The 26,036-nt window shown below is 33.9% G+C and overlaps 1 protein-coding gene across 2 annotated transcripts; it reads right to left on the bottom strand.

The window, feature by feature from the left end:
- Positions 1-8,461: 8,461 nt before the first annotated feature.
- LOC140834004 (alpha-glucan phosphorylase, H isozyme) lies at positions 8,462-21,231 on the bottom strand. Of its 2 annotated transcripts, none has more exons than XM_073198571.1 (16): positions 21,102-21,231; positions 20,115-20,339; positions 18,952-19,131; positions 18,535-18,711; positions 18,370-18,455; positions 18,053-18,242; positions 17,801-17,893; positions 16,540-16,724; positions 16,320-16,437; positions 16,110-16,238; positions 15,318-15,536; positions 15,037-15,240; positions 11,654-11,812; positions 10,862-11,125; positions 9,779-9,969; positions 8,462-8,852 (listed from the first exon to the last, which is right to left on the bottom strand). In XM_073198571.1, exons 2-16 carry the CDS (start codon positions 20,331-20,333, stop codon positions 8,714-8,716), a joined length of 2,553 nt encoding a protein of 850 aa, XP_073054672.1. In that variant the 5' UTR covers positions 20,334-20,339; positions 21,102-21,231; the 3' UTR covers positions 8,462-8,713. The 2 variants fall into 2 exon arrangements, with proteins under 2 accessions (XP_073054672.1, XP_073054671.1); XM_073198570.1 differs by lacking the exon at positions 21,102-21,231 and adding an exon at positions 20,929-21,095.
- Between the last annotated feature and the right edge of the window lie 4,805 nt (positions 21,232-26,036).

Raw genomic sequence — 26,036 nt, forward strand, 5'->3', positions numbered from 1 at the left:
AATGCAAATCGTAAATCATGCATCGTTAAAAATCATTTTAAAAATTAAATAAGTAAATTAACAATTCAATGAATGCATAAGTTTTACGTGTACTGATTTTGGGCTCTACAACACTTCTTTCATCCTTAAATAAATTTTGCCCTCGAATTAAGGCTTACCAAACAACTTTGGGTAGCGAATTCTCATATTGGTTTCGGTCTCCCGAGTAGCTTCCTCATCGGAATGGTTCAGCCACTTGAACTTGACCAACTTGGTAACTTTGTTCCTTTGTCTCCTCTCCGATCGGTCTAGAATATGAATAGACCTTTCTCATATGAGAGGTTTGATGATAGCTGTAATGTCTCAAAGCTTACTACATGTGAAGCATTCGTCATGTACTTTGTTAGCATATGTTGGGTATAGGAACTATAATAATCTTGATTTTGATAATAACAAAACTTTTATTGTGTTTATAATATATTTACTCAAATATAAAATTATTAACTGAAGATGAAAGCTGAAACTCGAAAGCAGTCAAACTGAAAATCTCGAATTTTATCTAGGCCAAACTGGTAGTTGAAAGACCAAAATGATTGCACAAAAACAACAATCACTTGGGCATGAGCAGTTCGATATTTTTGTTAGCCTATCAGATCGGTTATCCAAATGAAATGATTCGGTATACGTTACTAAACTAAGACGATGATCTAGAAATCATATTCACAAGTCAAAGTCTGAATCGAAGTTTAAGTTGCTGATAAATGATGAAGAAAATACCGGTCCTGCGTAGGCTGAAATCAGCCAGACTGATTTCAGCATACCCCATAAATTTAGTTCAGTTGAGCAAACTAGAACTGAACAGAACCAGTTGAGCAGACCAGAATTGAACTGAGCCAGTTGTACAGACCAGAACTGAACTGGACCAGTTGACCAAATTGAACCAATTGAACAATTTAGGCTTAGGAAAATGTCCAGCAAGGCAAATTTGACCGTTGTAATTTCAGAAACAGTACAAAAAATTTCTAAATAGTCATATTTTGTGTCCAACGTATATATCATTGTTGGGGCCTATAAATATAACATTTTGAAGATCAAACAAAAACTTTTGAAAGAGATTCAAAGCATGAGCATTTATCATGAAAAAATCTACTAGTTGAGAGCACAAGCCTATATGTGAGGATACATATGAGATGTACACCGTAAAGGATAAATTCATATCACACAATCACTCACACATATACAAGAGGGTTGAACTTCAAAGATTAGTTGAGCGAGTCTTCACATAAAGACGTAAATCAATGTGTTTGTAGTTTTTGCATATGAGACATTAAACAATATGATGATTATGAGATGTCGTCTGCAATCTTGAATGCTATGAGTTTTAGTTGGGTGCTACCCTTCTAGATCGGGTTTGAACAAAGAGTTGTATGAATCAAATCTTCTAGTGAATCTTTCCCAAGGGAAGAAGGGGTGTCATAAGAGTTGTTAATCTCCGAACATCCATAAACAAATTTGTGTCAATTTATTTATTGCATTTAATTATCATTTCTAGTGTTCAAAGATGCCTTGTTGAAACACTTTATGTGTTTTTCAAATATCAAAATATTGCATATAAAGTGTTTGAGAAAATGATTCAACCAAAATATTTTTACTCATTCAACTTGCATATATTTCAAATACTTTACAAAATGTATAATCGGTTTCTACGAAGGATTATTTTGAGTGTATTCCGCTTGATTTGAAAATCAAACTTAATTTAATTCATCAGTGTTCAATTTTTCAAGAATCGAGCTATTGTAGCTTAACGATTTTCTCCCAAATCGATCCTTTCAGCATAGAAACGTGGAACACATTGTGTACTTCTGCTAGATTTGGCGGCAGTGCTACACGATAGGCTAGTGTTCCCACCTTCTTGAGGATCTCGAATAGTTCTATGAATCTCAGACTTAATTTGTCTTTCTTCACAAATCTCATAACACCCTTCATATGTGTTATCTCATACAGAAAACTCAAGGTCCCTCATTCTCTTGCAAGCGTAGCTCTTCTGACAACTCTGAGCAGTCTTCATCCTGTCCCAGATTTTGACTACTACATCCATGGTCTGCTGAACAATTTCTGAACCAAGTTCTGATTTCTTGCCAACCTCATTCTAGTGAATAGGTGATCTGCACTTCCTTCCATACAATGCCTCGTAGGGAGCCATACATATAGATGACTGAAAGCTGTTGTTATAAATGAATTCCAGTAGAGGTAACTTTGATTCCCAATTCTCATTGAAATCGATCACGCATGCACGCAGTAAATCTTCCAAAATCTGTATCACCCTCTCGGACTGACCATCTATTTGAGGATGTAATGCTATATTGAATAGCAATTTCGTCCCCATTGCGGACTGAAAGCTCTTTCAAAAGGACGACATGAACCTCGGGTCTCTGTCAGATACGATGGTAACTAGGATTCCTTGCAATATGACTATCTCTCAGATCTGCATAATGCGTCATAGAAAAGGTCGTCTTCATCGGCAAGAAGTGCGCCGACTTTGTGAGACGATAAAAAATTACCCAGATGGTATTAGATCCTTTGACTGACCTCGGCAAACCAACTACGAAATCCATAGTAACATTCTCTCATTTTCTCTCGGGGATAGGAATATGCTTGAGATTTTTTATTTTATTTGAAAAAAATAATAAGTTACAAACAAAACATTTGATTTTTTTCTTTTATTTTTTAAAAAAATCAACAATAAATTGTTTTAATCATTTATTATGTTTGAGATCTTTTTTTTCAAAAAGAAAAGAGATGAATCGATATTTTATTTGTGGTTTATTATATTTTGTTTATATATAAAGTTATATGCATTTACTATTTTAAAATCCGTGCAAACATGTCTTGTTTCAATAAAATGTAGCATAATATAAAGTACCAAATGTAGCAGATGATTTCATCTCAAGTATATCACTCCTCATCCCAAATTTTTTTAAAACACCACAAAATTCTATAAAATATCTTATAAAATGAAATAGAACCAAATAGTTTTAATTTTAATATAATTTCTAAATTATTTACAAAAAATGACTTGAGAAAAAATTTATGTATATAAACCAATCATGTGCCAATGGGTACTATTATTTTATTAAAAATTCTTATATTATTAACCATACGTCCCGTACGTCCATTCCAAAGTTTGTATCATTGATAATTTATGAAGAAAAGATTGAGAGTAAAATAAGTATGATTTTAACAAAATTATATGCAACACATACATTATTTGTGCGTATATTTGAAAACACACTCCTATCTATATATCCATCTATCTATTTATATATGCAACATAAATACACGCAGCGAGCCTATTTTGTGTTTATACATAATATATTTTGCTCTAAAGAGAGGAGAAACCAAAGGAAATCTATGAGCCATGCGTACTGGGGGCAAATGTTTTTGGTCCCCCTAGCGTGCGCGAGGAAAATGTTGAACAAAATCTGCTAGACAAGCGCGCTTGGGCGGGCAATTCCAGCCGCCCCAGCGCGAGTAAGAAGGAAAAATATTGGTTGATTTCTTTCCATTCTTTCTTGAGGCTACCTACTTAAAAAAGCCCCCTAGAAACGTTTTTAGGAAAAAAAGAGTTTTTATCAGCAGCAACCAAGGAAAAAAGAGAAAAAAAAAAGAAGAAGACATCTGGAGTTGAGGAGGTAAGCGAAAACTCGAGATTTTCACGTAGTGTTCTTTAGTTTCTTTTAGTATTTCTAGCTTGAAACCTTTATTCTAACTATTGTTTGAGATTTTTTTTAGTAGCTAAACTCATATTTTGTTTGGATTTAAGGAGATCCTATCCTGAATAGTTGTTTAAATTAATTAATCATCGGCTTTCACTTTATGCTTGATTATCTTATTGCTTTTCATTGAATTATTGAAGTCTAGCTAGCTTTGATAGTGTTTTATATTGCGAGTGAGTTCGAGAAAATAATTTGCAATAGGAATGAGTAATTTAATCCGTGGATTTACAATTTACTTAGACATATAAAATTGAATACATGTTGATAGTCATAGTCTAAAAGGTCGAAAGCTATGAGATTTCATAAATAGTGCATGCAATTCATCATTGATAAATAATTAAAGATATTTAATTATTTCATCGTGCCGAATTAGTTTAATATAACTTCAGAAATGATGTTGATTATTTAGGGAATCTTGTCTAAGACAATGAACAGTTGAGATTAATTATTGAAAATAATGAGGGGTAGTAGGTAAACCGAGATTTCTAACAAATTTATTTCCTATTTGATTTTAAATATTCATTTTACGTTATTTATTTAGCCTCTAAGCCATTTTGTAAGGTTTAGGAAATTCGAACTGCGTAACCTGACTGCATGTAATTTAGAGTTTTATTTAATTTTGTGTTTAATGATTTTTATGCATTGAACGTATGATTTTTGCATCGGTAGGTGTTTATTTCATTGTTTGTTAAGGCTTCACGCATTATGGTTTTAAGTTGCATTTCGCGTTTGAACAAGAACGAAAACTGAAGATAATTAGGAAAAAAATATTTTTATTGAACGATTACTTTTAATTATTTAATATGAGGTGTTTTAAGTGTGATTTTTGAAAATGAGCCTTGTTGGGTATTTTAACTCGTCGAGTTATATTTTTAACCGGTACACAAATTTTAGCGAATCGGGTGACTTTTTGAAGGATCAAAAAATATTTTCAAAAACGAACTTAAACAAAATATTTTTCGGGAGTGTTATTGAGCTTGATGAGTTTATTTTTTATTGCTTAATAGGCCTAAAACCTTTTTTATTTATGTAATTTTATTTAAGGCCCATTTAAGTATAATCTTTCTGCTTAAACCCTATCTAAGCAAATCCTAAACCTATTCTAAACCTAGCAGCCATCCCCTACCCTCCCAACAATAGCCTCCTCTCACATTTTCAGCAGCAAGCTGTCGGCCCTCCCTTGGCTTTCAAAGAAAATCTTCCCCCCGCCTCTCCGGTGCAAGTCCTACACGCATATCTTCAAGTTTTCGAGCACATACACGTCAAGGCATGCCATGTATATTTGTTTTCTCATCATTCTTGTTGTATATATGCTGATGTGTGTGCCGTGTATGAAGAATGCATAGACTTTGCATGTTAAATCATTTTTGTTTCGGTTTGTCATGAAATACGCATGTCTTTGCATATATCTCACGTTTCATTTGCTTTGGTGCAAGGCGCTGATAGATGTAGTGTTGTAGGGGATGTATCACGTGCAAATCGAGGATATCTAGGGCTGAGAGCTGATCGAAACATGGCTGGTTTAAGGGTTTGAGCGTTTGGGCCGTGTAGGGCATGAAATGGCTAGATCGAGAGTTAGTTCGGGTTGTAGCGATGCAAGGGTGGTTCCAATTTGTGGACCAGGATCTGATGGGTCCAAGACATGGCTTGGGATAGCTAAAGCATAGCTGCATGTGGGCTAGGGGACAAATCGCGGGGGAATGAGGGCTTTGGCTCAGGTTGCATTTGTTCGAGGAAAACTGCACTGTGCGCAGGCATGCGGGCTAAGGGTCGGGTTAGGTAGGTCCAGGAAGTGTTCCAAAGCTTGGTCATGGTCCTAGGGTGGTCCAGTTAGGGGCTGGTCCAGTCTAGAGTTGAGTTAGGGTCGAATATATAGAACCAAGGTGCACTAGGGTTTCGGTCATTCTTAGTGCAGGAAATTTCAGTAAGTATCAGGGGGTTTTTGAATGTTCTAAATGGTGTGAAATGGGTTGTAAGGGGTATGGTTAAGTATTATTAAGTCACTGTTTAAGTTGGAAAAAATTGGTTAGGTTTCGGGTTGATTCGGGTTAAAATCGGGATCCAGTCCAAGTTTTAAAACGAATCGTATAAGTTTGAAACAGGCTTGAGTTTACGTTTAAGAAATGTTGATTAATATGTTTTGAGGGGTTTTAAGGAGTTTGGTAGGATTCGGGTCGAAAATTTGAGGTCCAGGGATAAAATGGTCAATAGGTTATCCAGGGGCAAAATGGTCTTTTTGCACCCGGATCGAGTTTTTAGTCATGCAACGCCATAAACACGATTTTACATGTTTTAAATCTTTATGTTATCACGAATATGACTTTTATATAAATATGAAAAATACGTTGCATGCTTGATTTTAAGGAAAATTTATGTATATGTATGATTTTATTTAGTGATAAATATGATGACATGTTTTGAAGGATGAGAGTTGGTTGTGACTAATACGATGATACGATGATATGATGATATGATGATATGTAAGGCCAAAGCTCAGTTGATCGATGAGAGTGTCGCTGATGTCCCCGCCGCATGGTACCATGGTTATACGTAGATGGATCCATCGCCTAATACGATGATACGAAAGTCACAACTAATTAACGAAATTCAAATTAAGGAAACGAACATGTATATGTTGATATGATGAGATACATTATGAAATTGTTTATGCTTCGACATGTTATGATTATGCATACGATTTTGTAAGATTGTGAAATGTATTTTTATTGCACTACTTTTCACTGTTGCATGTTATGTATATATACTTGCTATAACATTACATATGTGTTAAATCTTTAGACTCATTAGGTATGAATGATGAATATGAGCATTTTGATCAGGAGACTGGAGGTGCCGAAGACTGAGTAGACGGAGTTGGATGTGCACACGCGAACCTGAGGACCGTATTTTTCGCACATCATGGTTTGAGTTAGGAGTGGAAGGATATTTTTATATTCGTTAATTTTTACTATGTTGATGGTTGTCTGGATTTTTACTCGTTTCATAATTTTTTTTATTCTTAACGTAAGTCTAGGGTTGACGATTTGGCTTTTTTTAAACTGTAGTATTTTCATCTGTCATTTGATTACATTTATTTTAAAATGTGAAATTTTTTCAGCTACTATTGCAGGCATACTTAAAGATATAATTTTAGAAAAATGAGCTTTAAAAAAATTTAGTAGCATTTTAAGTAATAGACGTTTCACATTTAGTTAATTACATTCTAGTAGTTAACAAAGTATTTTAAATTATCGTTTGCTAAAGAACCTGTAAGTGAAATAATATTCGTATAATAGAGGCCCAATAGAACGATATATATATATATTTTTATACATTATACTATAACTTGTATCGTACATTTACGATCACATTGAGCTTGAACTTTTTAATTATTTTTACTAGAGATTCTTAGTGTAAGAAAAGCTCGATCAAATAGCCAACGAGAGACTTTTCTTTATATCACCGAACAAGAGTTTTTACGGTACATAATGCAAAAGAAAATTAATCAGAATGAATAATGTCTTCTTATCACATGCTTTACATATATACTACAGTTACACTTAACAGGTCATGATATATTTTTTATCTAATACCAGATACACCATCCAAAATCTCATTCAAGTATATCGAGATGAAATCTTCCACTATATTTTGATGTTTCAAATCGTCCTACACTTTGCCGAAACAAATTTCGTTTGCACGAATTTTTAAAAATTAAATGCACAAAATATGATATAAACAAAATAATAAGTCACAGATGAAACATTTGATTCTTTTTTGTTTTTTTAATCGACAATAAATTGTTTTAATCATTTATTGTCCAATGAGAAAACAGATTAATCTAATATTTTATTTGTGGTTTATTTTATTTTGTTTATATGTAAAGTTATATGCATTTAATTAAAGTTCGTGCAAACAAATCTTGTTTGAACAAAGTGTAGCATAATTTAAAGCATTAAGTGTAGCAGATGATTTCATCTCAAGTATATCTCCTCGTCCCGAATTTTTTTAAAACACCACAAAATTTTATAAAAATCTTATAAAATGAAATAGAATCAAATATTTTTAAATTATTTACACAAAATGACTTGAAAAAAAAAATTATGTATATAAATCAATCATGTGCCAATGGGTACTATTATTTTATTAAAAATGCTTACTTTGTTAACCATATGTCCCGTCCATTCCAAAGTTTGTATCATTGATAATTTTTTTAAGAAAATATTGAGAGTAAAATAAGTATGATTTTAGCACAATAATATGCACCACATATATTATATGTGTGTATATTTGAAAACACACACTCCTATCTATCTATGCATGCAACATAAGCGAGCCTATTTTGTTTTTATACATAATATATTTTTATTTTTTAAATTGTTGGTTTACTTTGGATTTTTTTACAAAATAAATTTTTTAAATTTAAGATTTCTTGTAATTAAAATGATGGGCTGGTCGAGAAAAAGTGGGAAAGAAATAATGAAATACCAAAATTGAAAAAAGGATGGTCTGATTGGCTGAACCAAAAACTATTAGTTTAACTGTATAAGCTTCTCATGTTCATATATTTCAAGCTATCAACTTGAACCTTGATTCAAACCGAATTAGAGCGAAGCCAACTCGGGGTCTAAAAATTTTGGTTCCTTTATATCCATAATCACACCCACTACAAGAAATTATAAACAAAATGTAAAATGCTACTTAAAAGACATTGAGCAACACATTAGCATTAAGTGTATGGTCTTCAATTCTCATTACAGAACACAGTCCTGAAATAACATGAAAAGGAGGAAAGTATGTTGTGGATAGATAGATCGATAATTGTATAGGAGACATACCGATCTTTTATTAGTAGAATGCTTATTACAATGGCATGGAAGCTATATTCATATCCTACATACATGATAGAAGCACTTTCTTTATCATGGTCACTGAGAAGTACAGAAATCTGATAGATTTTAGGCTACTGATCCCGGGCATGGGCACTCCTTTATGTTCCAAATTTCAGTTGCGTACTGGGAAATTGTGCGGTCGCTGCTAAATTTTCCACTACCAGCGGTGCTAAGAATGGACATCTTTATCCATCTCTTCCTGTCCCTGAAAGTAAATTATTAGAATAAATGTCAATCGCCATTTAGTGTGTTTTTCGGTGTATTCTTGCATGATAATAACACGAGAATTTGTGGTCCCAAATGCTATACCATGAGGCTTTGTCAGATTAAACTCAGCAAAGATAAACCAAGTTAATTGAACCAATGTAAGTTAATACAATTAGCTTAATTTTGTTGGTGCAATAAGCATAAAGTAGTAAACGAATTCATAAACTGGTACTTGGATACATGGAGAAGACATACCATTGTCTCAGGGGCTCTAGTATTAGAAATATAAAGCAGGATTGATAAAGAGAGCATAACCGAGTAAACAGTGGAGAAACACAAAACAAAAGAATGTCATGCAAAAGAGGGAAAAAGGTTCCAGGCAACCAACATCTCCAAGGGTAGTGAAAAATAGTCTATTTCCCATTAATTTCCTGTTCTAAGAGATGTGAAAATATGCTAGATTTTGATAAACGTGATATCAAAAAATACCTCTATACAAAACTATACCTGAGATCAAATCAGGAATAAGCGCCTAAAATATCTTCATGTAATGGACCAAAGCATGAGCCTCTCATTGTATATTTTACAATATTTATTCCTCACGTTTTTAATTCCATAACACTGAATAACAATGCCCAGCCAAAATGAATTTCTTTGTGGAAACAAAAAAATCAGACTTGTGAGGTCAAATTAGCTCAGAAACTGTTATTGCTTATTACCTACTGTAGCAACTTCCATGAAAGACCAAACTCAGCTTGTTTGACAAGAAAGGCATCTATCTTTTGGGTTTTTAACATATATAATGTGTCACAAAGAAAAAAATCAATCGGGAGACGACAAAGGAAAATTTTCCAGTTTATATTAGTGTAGAGTATAGTAACTGCAGTACCAAGGGTGGGAAAATTGAGGATGCTGTATACTTACTTGTATGCTTCATCCACTTTTTCTTGAGCATCCATGTAGCTTGGGAAGTCATGACCAACAAGAAAATAATCGCCACGTCCATAGCCAGAATTTCCCTCGAGTGACTCAAGAAGTGGATTATAATCATAGCTTCCAAAAGCCCCAGATCTTATAAATTGTTTGGCCTCTTCAAACCGAGGGTCAGGTTTAAACTGCATAATAACAGATAATTAAAATTATGTTAACCAGAAATAGCTCAGAAGAGGAACAAACATAGAGAAATGAATTCAGTATGCCAAGTACGATGCAACACTAAACAAGTCTTGTGGATGGGTAACTGGTATTACATTTGCATATTCAATGCAGTTGTTTATCCTCCTACTTTATTTATAATTCCATATCTTTTAAGTTCCATACATGTAGGTAAATCCGTAAATGACGCAAAATTCCCTCAAGTGCATGTCAACGACATATGTTAAAATGGGGATATGTACTCATTTGGATACACGAAACATGATATTCAAATTTGAAAATGAATTTAGTCCACTGGACCGCGAATGATCTGGTTCTTCACCAAACTTTTCATTTCTGTGACAAAGGAATATTTTTCTTTTCATTGTTATTTAGAATCATAAACGAGTCCAGAGAAAGTGAAGACATTTAAGCTTTTAACTTCCTGATTATCGATAGCAGATGGAATGCAGGTAAATTTCTAGCTCCCTGTCTACCCACATTCTTTTCCTTCACAAATCCGATGAAACAGATTTTAATTAATTAAATTACTAAAAGATGTAATCAAAACCTAAACCAACAGTTTCTTTTGCTTAGGCATTTAGTTACAATACCTCAAGTTAGGTACACTTTTAGTTTTTTTTTTGAAATTGAACTCCTGCACCATACCTAGAAGCCCTTCACTTTTTACTCAAGATGCACAGTCAAGTATGAAAGCTGAACAGGTATCATGCTATAAAGTTCACAATGCTTAGCGGTTTAGACAGAACTTATGATTGAATCACGTGCTAGAGGATTATGCTTTGTAATTGAGGTAACAAATGACCTGCCTAGATTTATAAGATTAAGTTTATTGTAAATAGCAGGATTTACCAGTCCTTTCTCTCTGTCTTTACGCAAGCCAGGAACTTCATCCGCTGTAGCTCCAAAAAGAAAGAAATTTGTTTCCCCAATTTCTTCTCTGATCTCAACATTAGCCCCATCTAGTGTTCCAATAATGAGGCATCCATTAAGTGCAAACTTCATGTTACTCGTGCCACTTGCCTCCATGCCTGCCGTACTGATATGCTGTGACAACTCACTTCCAGGAACAAGAATCTCTGCCACAGACACATTATAATTGGGGACAAAAACAACCTGAAACATTGGAAAATAACAATGAAGTTGATATGAAATCCTGATATGTTAAATAATGGCATCATTTTTTGTTTGGCGGTGAAGTAAAATTTGACAGTTGACTTATGTCAGTAGCAGGGATACATGAAAAGGTTATATTAACATAGGTATGCATTTAATAGTAACCGAGCTTCCCTATTTTTTTTCCAAGGATAGTTATAGCATAGTTGATTCTTTTTTGGAAATCTACCTACATGATAGTTAAACCCGAAACTGCTATACATTATTCATTAAATTAACAGGACCCTGCTGAGAAAACAGATATTCAAAAAAAAAAAATTCCATTTTTTCTATTCTTCACTTTGTAAATATTGCAAACAACTGGTTGCGCCAGTTAGCATAACTCGCTTTATGGCTAAGGATAATATGAGCTAAAATATCGCCAATGACTAATTGGGCACTAGAAAACTTGTTCTTCGTGGTTCAGTCATTTAGAACTTGAGATTGGAATCACAGACTCAAAAAAGGTAGGCTATATCTATACTTTACCTTTAAGAAGCTATTGACCTCAGGATCGGTGTTTACAACAGCACCTACATCATTTACAAGCTTAACTATTCTTTTAGCATTTGTATACGTAGCAAACGCTTTTCCTCCGATCATGATGGTGCGAGGTGTCGTATTTTTACGATCCTCGGGCTTCATCTCCTGCATTATTATCCAGAGAAAATAAAGAATGAGCAACTCAAAAAGGGGAAATCAAAACTGAATGTTTAGAAGATAGAAAAAGCAGAAAATTATGAAGGATGATGTTACTGCCAGCTATTGGATGATATGAAGAGAAAGTATGAGCTTTTGAAGGAGTACAAGAAAAAGAGAATCAATTATGCCAGAATATGAAGCAGTAAGTCGCAAGGCCAGTGAACGGAAACCTTAAATGAACCAAGTTTAAATCATTGTTAATTGGATGATGACCTATATTAGTTTTAAATAAATATTTCATTGACAGTTTTAAGGGTTATGTACAGGACCAATAGATGGGATGCCCGTGAAGTATTTACAATGCATTCATAATATAATCAATTACTATTGTTTCTATCTAAAAGGGGCAATAAAAACACAATAACAGGGTTATAACAATTACAAGGTTATAGTTGAAGATGAAGCCATACTTTATGATGTCATAACTAATCAATGAGATACAGTTGCAATGTGCCAAGGTTTTGACAAGGAGAACATAGAATCAAATTGATTAAACTGTATAACCCAAATTCAATACACGTAAAACTCACGCATTTATTTAAATTGTTAAATTATTTAATTAAGTTTAAAATGATTTTTATAGATGTATGATTTATTAAATTGCATTATTTTAATTATTTATGTTTATGTAATGCACGTTAAAATGTTTTCTCGAGTTTCATGTTTCAAGCGATTAGTCGATGCGGGATTGAGGAAAAGAGACAGGACGACGATTTTTGACAATTTTAAAATATAGTATTTTATTTTAAGTTAGGATTGGGGCATTTTAAATGATTTATTAAGTTTTAAGCATTATAAAACTTAATTTATTTAATTAGTGATTTTAGGATTTTAAAATTTTTATATTTTAGCAATTGTGCATTTTATTTTGAATTAAGAGGTGTTAGAAAAGTTAGTAGGGGGTTAACATTTTTAATTGCATTTTAATTAACATCTTAATTGTGTAATTAAGCAATTCTATTCCCTAATTAATTAAAAACTCACGCACACCCATATACTCACACACACCTTCATGATAACACACACACACATTTCTCCTTGCATTTCATTCCGTTTTTTTAAGAAAACTTAGGGTTCATAGATCATCGAGCGGCCGCCCCTCCCTCTCTAATTTTTCAGCAATCCTTCGTTGATTTTTAGATTAGAAATCGCGCCATGGTTCGTCCCGTATCAACCCTCGCACCATTTCTGCTTCGGTATCGCCGTATCGTGAGTTTTAAATATAAAAAAGCATGTATAATCTATTGTTTCTGCATCGATGTCGTTATATTATGTCTTGTGATGTTTATTGTGCGTAAAAATCCATGTATGTTGCGAAAAGTTTGCGCAAAAACGTTTGGGTTGAATTTTGGATAAAAAATGTTAGATCAAAAAACGTGTCTGCTGTCATTTCGATTTCTGAGAAAAATCGGTTGGTTTTCTGGAAAAGTTTTCAACGTATAAAACGTAGTACTCTTTGATACCTTCGATTTGACAGTAATTCGCAATTTTTTGATAAGAAACGAGTGAGTTATGTTCTTTTTCGCGGGACTGCTCAAACTACAATTTCTGAAAATGTGTTCTTGAAGTTTTATTGTTGCAGGCTTCGTTGGGGACCGAAGGGTGATTGCTGCTGCGTTTAGGTATATTATGTATGATGGGGTTCGATTTTTGGTACTTCGTTTCGTGTCGATAGACACTTGGTTGCATTAGAAGTCGTAGGAAAAGCTTTGGTGTCAAAATGTCATATTCATGAGTTGTGTTGCATTGTATGTCGTGCTTCGTTGTTTCGGGGCGTTTGTGTGAGTTGAATCATTGTTATAGTGTCCTAGGATGAGTCTTGAAGTGTTGGTTCGAGTCGATAAGGCGCGGGTTAGAGTTTGCATCAAATTTGTGCATTTGGAGTCGAGTGCGCGCGGAGCTAGCCCCACAGCGCTCTTGGAGAGCGCCGCAGCGCCTGGCATTCACACTGCCTGGCGCCGCAGCGCTGTAGCACCGATGCCTAGCGCCTACAGCGCAGTGCCCAGCGCTGTAGCTTGTCTATGTTTTTGAAATCACTTCTTCTTAGGTCCGTGTCTTCCATGTTTGGGAAATGTTAACACTTCATATGGAGATTGTTTAGGGGTTCGATGTCATGGTTTAGAACGATTAAACGAGGTCAAGTCTCGAGTAATCTAGAATGTCATAAGCTATTTATTTACTTCGGTAGTGAGCACGATTACCTGTGTCTAAGTTATGAAAGTTAAGTGCTTGGAAATGTGTTAGAATGTGCAGCAGTGGCCCCCAAGCGAGATCCAACGAATCCCTCATCGTCAAGTAGACATGTTCGACATGCAAAAGAAAAATGTTTTATTTTTGAGGTATGCTAAATGTCTTGTGACCAATTATGAACGGGTTTGGAAGTCGGTGAACCTGGCCGAGGACCTCTCCACCCCGATAAAGCATGACCGGGTTTAGATCAGGATTGGAAAACGATAAAGAATGATCAGAGACCAATCCACCCGGTAAAGCATGACCGGGGATCTCATGTATGTGGTAGTGGATTTCCCTGCCAGCCCAGTACTGTGGTTTAGTCTGATCAGGCACAATTATGCATGGGTCACTTGCTTTGAAACATATTTCTACGCAAAATGATGAAGTTGCACATGTTCAAGTATGTATTATGCAAATAAGTTTATGAAAAGTTTTATGTTGATGACACGTCTATGTTTGTGTTATTACGTTCAAGTTTCAAGTATGTACACTCTACTTTAAAGATGCGTGTGGTTTTATTACGTATTATTTGTTAGCTCCAGTTTAAACATGTTGAGTCTTTAGACTCAGTAGACTTGATCGATGCAGGTGAGGACGAATATGAGAAGACGAGGGGTGGAGACCAATGAGCCGGCTCGGTCTGCTCAGGAGGCTAAACCCGAGGACCGCCAATGTTTTAAGATTTTATGCATGACGATTTTAATACTCTGACTTTTACGAGATTTCTTCACGTTGTTTGAACAAGTATTTTTAGCAAACTTTATTTGTGATCTTTTTATTGCAAATATTTTGGATAAACAGTTTGTTTTAATCGAAATTTGAAGATTTATTACATATCCAAGAAATTTGTTTGTGTTTCGCAAATTTTAAATAGTTTAAAAGTACGATACTTTATATAAACAGCATTAGATAAGTACCACAAATATAGTTTTCCTCACCTTCAATTTCTTGTACCTGTAGACAACACCCAGAATGTTTAATAGCTGCCTTTTGTATTCATGGATTCGTTTGACTTGTATATCAAAGAGTGTATTTGGGTCAATGCTCACACCAGTAACCTGCAGTACATATTGTGCCAAACGCTCTTTGCTGGCAAACTTCGCTGATTCCCACTCAGCATGGAAATCTGCATTATCAGCAAACTAGGGGGGAATAGAGTCTATAATAACTCCGGGTAAACAATAGAGATTGTGTCGATAAAAAAAAACATCATACATACTTGGCGAAGATTTGTGAGTAAGTCGAGATTAGTCACCCATTGATCTGTTTTTAACCATTTGGATATAATCTGACTAAGATCAGGATTGCAAAACTTGAGCCATCGACGAGGGGTTATACCATTGGTCTTGTTTTGAAATTTGGCAGGCCATATAGAGACATAATCAGAGAATAACTCAGCCTTCAAGATATCACTGTGTAGCTGAGCAACACCATTGACCTGCAGGAAAATGGTGAAGAATATTAGCTTTCTAAACTCTTCTCAATCGAAAATCTGAAGTAAAGAAATCAGACAATGAAGCAAACTACACAGATGCTAGACGTTCAATGCAATAGATATTCTTAACCAGCTCTAAATCAAACTATAAAAATTGCTGGCAAAATACGACGACGGATTTTATGTCATGAGTGAATATGAGCGTGGAAGATGAGTTATTGTATAAATTTTTATGCAGATAACAGTTTCGTCGTCACAGATAATTGGCAAATTTTGAATTTGCTAAAAATGTCACTATGAGCAAACAACAGCAACAAATAAAATGTCAAACTTCATCAGTTACTAACTTCAGAATGCTATCAGTTATATGAAAACTGAACCGGAAGTTTTAAATGAGTTCTGAATGAACAGAAAGGTTATCTTCTTGCTCTCTTAATGCATTTAAGGGGCCATTAGAATCTGACAGAAAAATTGTTTTGTATAAATGAAATCTATCATTCAACTCTCTGAAACTGTTTCCCATGTAGTCAACAACGATCAACATTTAACATGCTTGAATTTGCAGAAATTTTTTACCGTGTGAGAGGACACTACACACAGATTGGCCATCCGTACTACTGCCTTTTGTGGGTTATCATCCAAAATGCGCAGGGCAGGAAGGTTTCCCTCAAGATCAGGTTTTGTGGACTTTATCGTTGCAATGAACTGCACAGTGCAGGACAATTACTCCTGTGGAGTTCTTTTAATGCAAAGTATATGAAAACCAAAGTAAGTGGGCGAGTTTACCCTCTTGTCGATTTCTGTAATGATTTCCATATGACGTGGAAGGAGCTTCCACATGACAGCTTGTGACCATTTTTCCAGGGCTTCAGGAAGGACCGTGTGGTTTGTATAAGCTATGGTCCTGGTAGAATGAACATCAAATCTTCAAATTGGCTAATCCACACAGCAAGAAATAAAATCATCGTCACAGAGAAAATCTGTAGTAATCTAGCAAAGAGAGCACCTTGTGGTGATATCCCAAGATTCATCCCATCCAAGCCCTTCATCATCCATTAACAGACGCATCAGCTCCGGTATCGCAAGAGTGGGATGTGTATCATTCAGTTGTACTGCAACCTTAGCCGGAAATTCAGACCACTGAATCTCACTCTTTTCGTTTTCCCTCTCCTTGAATCTGGATATAATATCCTGGAATTTGGGTACAAAAATATAACTGGTAAGTTTTGACTCACATGCCAAACACTATGGTACAGGAAGTAATAGCAGAATAAATATCCTCGAGTTCTAAATTGCCAGACATTCTGTGTGAATAAGATGAGATTCGCTATATCAAAGAGCTCAAATCCTTCCACCAAATGTCAAAGGTCTATCTGTAGTCTGCAAAGATGCTACATCCCCCCAACCTAAGTATCACAAAACAAGTTGAACCTTGTCCCTAATGGCAGTACTGTAAGACAGCGTTTGGTTTGGAGGATAAAATAAACTAATGATTAGTATGTAAATAATAAAGAAAATGATTGTTGTAGAAATGTAATATATGGTGTAAAATAGTATTTCGTTTGGTAAGATTTTATAATTTTGAATTTTATGATGAAAGGACAAAATTGCCCTTTCCTCTTTTTTTTGTCTTCTTCCACTCCGGCGGCGGCGGTGTTCGGCCGGAAGCGGCGGCCGGCGGCCGGAAGCGGCAGCGGAAGCCGGAAACGGTGGCGGTGGTGGCCGGAGGTGGTGGTCGGCGGCCGGCAGCGGTGGTCGGCCTTTGGCGGGGTTGCCGGTGGACGGTCGGTGGAAGGAAGTGGTGATGAGTTTGAATTTAGGAGAAGGGTAAAATTGGAAAAATATGATGTATTAAGAGTGGGATAAATAATCTTAGGGGTGAGTAGGTATTATTTTAACCTACCTAATATAACCTAATAATTCATAGGAGAGATTGACTTGGTTAAATAAAAAACGTACAAAACAAGTGATTAGATAGGTTAAAAAAAATAAACCTACCTAATCCACCAAACCAAACGCTACCTAATTGTATGGTAACAATGATCTTTTTTAGTACTTTCAGCACATGTTATCAAAGGAAGCACCCAGCTAGTAAAAATTTTGTAAACTAGAACTTTCTTTCATAATCACAAAGAGCCCATCCAAATTTGTTTTCCAAGTTTCTTGAAGTGAACTAGGGAAATTTTTTATTATTTAAACATCAGATGAATGACTAGTGCACTGAAGAGGGGAAAGTTCAGACTAAATTGAGAACAAGATAGAGAAACCTGAAGAGACGCACTGCACAGGAAAAACTGTTGCTTGAGTCTTAATAATTTTCCATCTTCTGTAGCATCCCCCGGATAAAGGACAGCACAGATCTGCAAAACAAGCATCAGATTCAAGCATGCAAAAAGAAGTATCTGATCACACACATATATCTCAAATAGAAATTTCAGTCTTATTAGCACAAATAGCTAATCACGATAGAAATACTATTTGCTGCAACATCGATTGAAGAAGAGAAAAAAAGTCTTTACCTGCTGTGCCCGTGAATGAAGCTGAGAAGAAGATTCATACTGTCCATCATTAAACTGAAATAAGTTAAAGTCCTCAGCACTAGCTTTTGCTTCCCAGAGACGAAGACTATTAGTGTTCCTGGTTTTGTACCCAGGAATTGGTACATCATATGCGACAGCTTTCATGACCTCGCCACCAACCCATTTTCGGCTAAACATTTTGAAATATCGGCTTGAATCACTCATACGATAATCTTTAACAGAGCTAATATTTGATCTACATCTATAAAATTAGACTACAATGTAATTAAATAAGAAGCATTTGAGGTTTCACTTACGATCCGGAGGGAAGAACCTCAACATGACCAAAAAAATTTATGGGGTAGACAACATCATGCCGGACCACTTCCCAGGGACTGAACTTCTGCATTATTAAAAATGGCAAATTATTCCAGATGTAAAGAGTCAACCCAGTATTAACAAAATTTTAGGAGCTATCAAACCTCCAACCAGTCTTCTGCAATTTCCTCTTGGCCTGCTTTGGTGATCCGCTGCTTGAATAGACCATATCTGTACCTCAAACCATATCCCCAAGCAGGTAAATTCAACGTTGCCATTGAGTCCAGAAAACACGAAGCAAGCCTCCCAAGACCACCATTTCCAAGTGCAGCATCTTTTTCCTAATAGGTTCAATTAAAATCACCCTCAAAATCTAGCATGCAAAGGTTGAAGCACAGATTACGGAAACAGAAAGCATCTCAATCCCAATTTGAGAAGAAAATCCATACAGGTTTTCCCTCCTCGGAACGTAATAAAATTGCTGACAATTAGTGATTAATAGATACTATTAATATAAATTATAAGCCTTGGTATTAAATGGAGAAAATATTCATTAGTAAGGAGTTGTTGTGCCTAATTACCTGCTCCACGATGTCCTCAAGTTCATGACCCAATTGCTTTAAAGCGTCAGCATAAGCATCTTGAATATCCAGGTTTCCAACTGCATTGGTCAAAGCTCGTCCTTGAAGATATTCCATGGATAAATAGTATGTCTGCTTTGGGTTGGTTTTGTGATAATGACGATAAGTATCATTCCATTGCTGAAATTGCAATCAAAGAATGTATGAGAATAAAACATAAAAACTGTAGCTTTTATATAAATACACAAAAGATTGATGTAAATGACTTCTCTATTGCTGTTTAAGGCATGATTCCTACGCTTCAAGACTCAATTTACCCGAGTCAATATGAGAGTGAGGCAAAAAATATTGTTCAGGGCAATCACCAAAAAATAATAGAAATCAACATAGCAGTCTTTGAATATATATATATATTTTACTTGATGACTCTAACTGTTGTATGTTTCTGCCGAATGGACAGGCTTCAAGTATACAACTCCATAAAAAATTTAGTCAAAGTTACTGTTTGTTAATGATAACAAAAAGGAAAATTAGTAATAACCTTATAGCATATCCATGAACTAGAAAAAAGCTCAAAATCTTGGACATGCAGCGAACAGGAGAGGCATGGAAAAAAATGACATTGAATTCTAACCTCTTACCTCTAACTGATTTTACAGTTTTTTTGACAATGGTGAATGTAAACCAAGACAGTAAACACGATACAGAGAAACATCAAGTAGAGGATAAAGACTCAGGAAGAAAACAGGATTATAGCTTTATCATTGCATACCAAATCAGGAACAATGGATAATCACAAGTACAGTTGGAAAACTTATGGAAGAATAAACTAACATGACCTTTCCAACAGAAGATTATCAATAAATGGTCAAGGAAATAAACAAATGATCCTAATAAAGCCCGCCCATCATCATCAGACAAACCCTCACAAACTAATTTAACTTAAACATCGATTGGTAACTACAAAAATTATGCCACTGCCTACGCTACTACTTAAAGGTCCAAAATAAATATTCATTTAGAAAAAAATCAACTCTTAAACATCCTCAAGAAAACAAATAGTTATAAAAGTGCCAAAAATAAAGCAGTTGCATTACGGTCGATATAGGTTCCTAGTATCCATGTGGTAGCAAATTTCAAAGCATCAATCAATTTGATTATACCTGTATGAGCCGATCACGGACACTCTCTGCTGTTGCATAGTATGCTTGCTCCAGATCAAATTTGAAAGGTGAAAAATGAGGGCTATATAGTGCATGGTACTTTATATTCGATGCAATCTCAGTTGGGTCTTCGGCCAGCGGATGGGCAATAGCCGGAACTTTTGATGGAAGTCCAGTATCAACAGTTGCCCTACCATTGGTCTCCACTGTAGTTGCCATATTAATCTACGGTGTGAATTGCCAGATGATAAATGGATACAGGTTAGCTATTTGTTTGCAAAATGAATGAAGAAATATGTTATGATTCAACGCTGATTCCACACGGAACAGTAGAATGACACTTTAAGTTTGAAAGACTAATCAGCTAGTAAGATAGTCTTTCAGGCTGAGCTCTCTCAAGCTGACTCAAAAGCCAACAGGTGTACTCTGAAAAGGGTCGATCAACAAAACCAAAAGGAATTGAATAACAAGGGAAAGGCAACTGTGGGATAATATGGCTACTAGTGGCATCAAATACTTCTTCTCTGAAATCAATGAAAGGCCACATGTGTAACATCAAAAGTCGATCATATGGTAAGAGTACGCATATAGAATATAGATCAAACTGATGTGCGTGCACGGGATAAAAATTCAAGTTCAATAAGCAAGCTTTGTTGTCTCGACACAAACCCCAATAAATCCACTCAAGCGCTCAAAATTCAGCACAAAAACATCAACTTAAACAGAAAAAATAGGTATGAATTCTAAGTAAAAGCAGGAACTTCAGAATCTCAAACAAACGAAATACAAAAAGTGAAAGCAAGCTCATAATTACCAGTTTCTCACGGGTAGTAAGCCTGCTACAAATGCCAGATATTTAAGGCGTAGAATTGAGAGATATACAGTCACATATATATAAATGCATCACGTGAAGTAGCTGAGAGATATTCGATAAGAAAAGTGCCACAAAAAGCGAGACAAAAACGGAGTTTTCCGTGTCATTCTCACCTTTTTTCACGGTGAGGATTTGTGATTATGGCCCATACGGAGATATCAAATTGAGATTGATAAATATCAGAGGGAGAATTTGCGAAGAAGAATAGGACACCACTGTAGAAATAAATAAAGACTCGAACAGGTGAAGCTGATATTTTTCACAAGAAAATTATTCCATTTTATTAGATGAATATCAGTTCTCATTTATAAAAAATAATTTTTTATATATTAAATATATTATCTCATAAATAAAAATCAGTAAAGTCACATAGACCTATTATTATATAATATTTTTATTAATTATTATTGTTATTATTATTATTATTTTCTTTTTATTTATTATAGGGATATAAAATAGACGTGCACTTACATTAATTATTATATAATAAAGTATTTTATTGATAGTGAGTGATCAAAAATTGTGGTGGAAAAGAAATATCAAAAGAAATTGTATGTGGTAGGAAAGTTTATCTAAATTAATATTTTAATTTGATTACATGAGAAGGAACTAGATCAAAACATTTCAAATAAACACGAGCAGAAATTTATCACAAACTCTCATGTTACGTTGAATCGGAGGATTTGAATTTGAGTGAGTGTTAGAAGAATGATTTTGAATGACTTGTATTGACATAAATTTGAAATTCACAAGAATGACTCAAAAAAATCGGTTGGGATCTAGAATTCTTTGTCAAATAGATTTTGTTGAAATATTTCATGTTTGAAATCCTTATTTTGATATTAACAAAATTTGTTATTGTGTTTCTAACATATTTATTCAAGTGTTAAGTTATTAACGCAAGAAGGAAATTGAAATTGAGTTTAGCCAAACTGAATTTCTGGCGAGCTTTGGTTTGTTTATGATATCTCTCAACTGGATGATTCAAATGATCAGAAAACTCAATTTGAAACAAGTCGTACTTCACATCAGTTGGGCAAAATTGATCAGTATCTAGGTCAAACCGGCTGCTGAATGACCAAGCTGATTGCAGCAATCAGTCGAGTATGAGTAGTTACGGTATTTTGGTCATATCTCTCAGCTCGTTTATTAAAATGAAGAGATTCTATATGCGTTGGAAAGATAAGACGCTACAAATTATTTTTTAGAAGTCAATGTCTGAATCGAAAATTAAAATGTTGATAAATGGCGATGAAGTTACTGGTTCTGCACAGCAGACCAGTTGAGCTGCGGTTGAGATGCTGACCAGATTGAACCGCTGACCAGTTTCAACTACTGACCAGTTTTCAACCTCTGACCAGTTTCAACCGCTGATCAATTTGACCAGTTGACCAACAAGTTTAAGCTCGGAAAAATGTCCAGTAAGGCGAATTTGACCGTTGTATTTTCAGAAATAGTAAAGAAACTTTTCAAATTTGGGGTCTATAAATACAACATCTTGAAGTTCAAACAAAAGCTTTTGAAAGAGATTCAAAGCATGAGCAGCTAGCATGAAGAAATCTGCCACAAACTCTTGTGTGAGGATACGTTTGAGATGTACACTTTAAACAATAATTTCCTCACATACAATCACTCACATATATACAAGAGATTTGAAGTTCAAAGTTTAGTTAAGTGAGTCTTGACATAAAGACATTAAAGATTGTGTTTGTAGTCTTGGTATAATAGACGTTAAACATTATGCGGATTATGAGGTTGCGCCCTACAATCGAGAGTGTGCTAGGAGTTTCAATTAGGCAAAAGATAAATTCTAAGTTGAAATGAGTTTGTATAAAGTGTTGTATAAATCAAAGTCTTCTAGTCGAATTAATGGCCTATATATATTTATATTATCATGAATTTATCATATTCGAGTCAATAGTATAAGTAAATATCTTCCGAAAAATAACTTGGTTGGTGGTATATATGATATATTTTATGGACAAATATTAAAATTTGTTATTTAACATTTTAAAAAATAAATAAATTATATTGGGATGCGTTTCAATTCATTGAGAAGCGTTTTTTGGGAGGTGGGAATACTATATTATTACTTAGAACATCTATAATGGGAACTAGGGCTCGGCATTCCTTTCATCGAAAACCAGTTTACTCGAATTGTTGGAGATTAACCGAACAGAACAGAAATGAATCGAACCGATTTCTCACTAAAATCGAATTAGCTGAAGAGGAAAAAAATCGGTCAAAATACCGAACCTATTTTAATCATAATATAATTTACAATTTATTCATATAAACTAAAAATAATTATGTACAGTATTAAATATAAAAATGTTACAAAAATATTATAAATTATATTTAAAATTTAATATATAAAAATTATTTATTTAATAATTCGGTTCATCGATCTTTTTTTACTAAAACCGAAACCGAAACCGAACCGCACAAAACAAAACAGAACAGAACCAAACTGAATTAACTAATTTTAAAATTTCAAAACATAATTACCAAATTAACTGAATTGAATTACTGAATTATGTCGATTCGGTCGGTTAATTCGATTTAACCGAATTCTCTACTGGGAACTAAAAACTTCACCCCCTACTGCCGGGGTGGGTTTTTTTTCTCTAGAAACTGGTTCTTTTTTTAAACTTAAATAATTTTTTTTAATAAATATGAACCTTTTCAAAGGATATCTCTCTCTATTTTTCATCTATAAAATACACCTTCTTATGTTTCAATTTTTTCCATCAATTTCAATAATTCTTCTCTACATCAATTTTCTCCATCAATATTCAATAGCAACAATTATCTCTAAGTATTTTTACATGTCACTATGCTTTCCAACAATTTTATTCTATACACAAAAAATGTCTGAAGATCTAAATAATTTGACCACCAATAGGATCGTTGAACACTTTGACAAAGAGTTGCAGGATGATAAACATGAACAAATGATGTTGGAAATATTCTAGTCTTAGGGAGGCCTTTACTCACAGTGTTATCACTCTTCCTCCTCTGGCTGCTGATTTTCGAATAGCTGGATGTCTTTGCAAAAGCTTTGAAGGGCAAAACGGCACAAGTTTCTCGTTAGCAAATTAATGCTGATCAGAGACTTACTGGCATCAATTTGAAGTAGTACCTTGATGTCATGTTTAGGATTTCCATTATTGTTTCTTTATGAATTCTCTCTGCTCGTCTCTTTTTCTTTTATGATTTATAACACGTTATCGGTACGATGTTCTAAACAGCTGACGATGAACATATTTCTCGTTCTCGTGATGCTATTGGAATAGCACAACGTGTTGTCAAGACTCGATTTTATCAGATATTTGTCAGGGTTCTAGAAGCAGCACGATTATAATTATTCATATATTGGTGTCCATGAAATATCATGATGTTGATGGCTCTAAAGTAGCACAACATGATTTTATATTGAGAGAAATTTATAATTTAAAATATGATATAAGATTAAATATTGAGAATCTAAAGAGATTCGTGATTGAGATCTAATATCAGATCCAAGATCTATAAATATTATTGAATGATAGATCTATATCAAAGTATATCAATATTTATAAAGAAATATTGATCAAAGTATCAAATATTTGTTGATATACATGAAGAATATTTATATAAGATCTAACACTTAAGAATATTTTTGAGAAATATGAATTTAATGCCCTTTTGGTTGAATGTTTTTTAAGGATCTTATGAATTTATTAAAATTTCTTAAAGAATATCTACAAAAGATTTAAAACTGGCTATATTCCTAAATCCTAAAGAAGGTGACTAAAGATCTAATGTCTGCCAAAAGAAAATGTATTATCTATTATTTGTCACTATTTTATTATGTATAATGACTTTATGTTCAATGATGAACTTCATATGCTATTTGATAAAATATATATGAGTATGTGGTAGTGAGACCACATTCTTTGAAAGAAAATATATGTCAGTGAGGCCACATCATCATTAATCGAAAAAAATTGTAAACCCAATGAATTGATATCAACATCATCTATATTAAATATCGACGATTATGGTAATCTATGCATGATCATGGCAGTGAATTGAGCTTTGAACATTTACGTATTTTTCATCTCATGTCACTGATTTTCAATTCCATGTTTCATTGCATATTATTCTTATGTTAACTAATATGCTTATATTATGTTTTTTAAGCTATCATGCATTAACATATATAATTCTTATGATAAATTCTTAAAGCATCATATAACCACGTTGAATTTCAGTAATTATTCATATTTTGTTTTATTTTAACATAATGTTATTTAATGAAATGTTATTTTTTTACGGATATTAATGTTTATTTATTAATTAATATTCATAAATATGATAAATTTAAGTTTGATGCATTAATTCTCATATTTATAAAAGTATAAAAATCTCAAAATTACAATCTTTATTTGTTTTTGCAACTAGACCAGACCACATTAAAAAATGCTAAATATTTGTCAAATTATTATCAGACATACTTAATCATAATTAAAATTAAAAATAAACATCGAAATTATAAACTTAATTTATTATTTTAAAATAAAAATATATACCTTCAAAACAAAAAAATTTAAAAACAAATAGATGCGATTAATTGTGCTTAAGAACACTTAATTAAACACTTTAATTATACTTTATTCGGTCAAACTATATTTTAACTGCTTTTTTTCGTTTTTCTCCGAAGCGGACGTTTTTGTCGAGCTTCAAGCTTAAGCGGGCTTTTTAGAACACTGATTGTAGGTGTGTTGTTGGATATGATTCTATTTTCGAATATATATTGTTGTAGGGATGACAATTGATCAGGCTTAAACCCGTCACTGTATTAAACCCGCCCGAAAGATGGTAGGTTTAGACCTGATGTAGCGGGTATATAAGCGGGTTTGGATGGATCTTAGGTTTTGTCAAACTCGCCCAACCAAAATATGCCATATATCTAAAATATAAAATATATATGTATGTATATTATTAATAATATAATTATATTTTTTTAGACTAAAGAATTAATAAGACATTATCTATAATTTTAG

Source organism: Primulina eburnea, chromosome 6 (assembly GCF_022965805.1).
Source record: "Primulina eburnea isolate SZY01 chromosome 6, ASM2296580v1, whole genome shotgun sequence".
Lineage (NCBI taxonomy): Eukaryota > Viridiplantae > Streptophyta > Magnoliopsida > Lamiales > Gesneriaceae > Primulina > Primulina eburnea.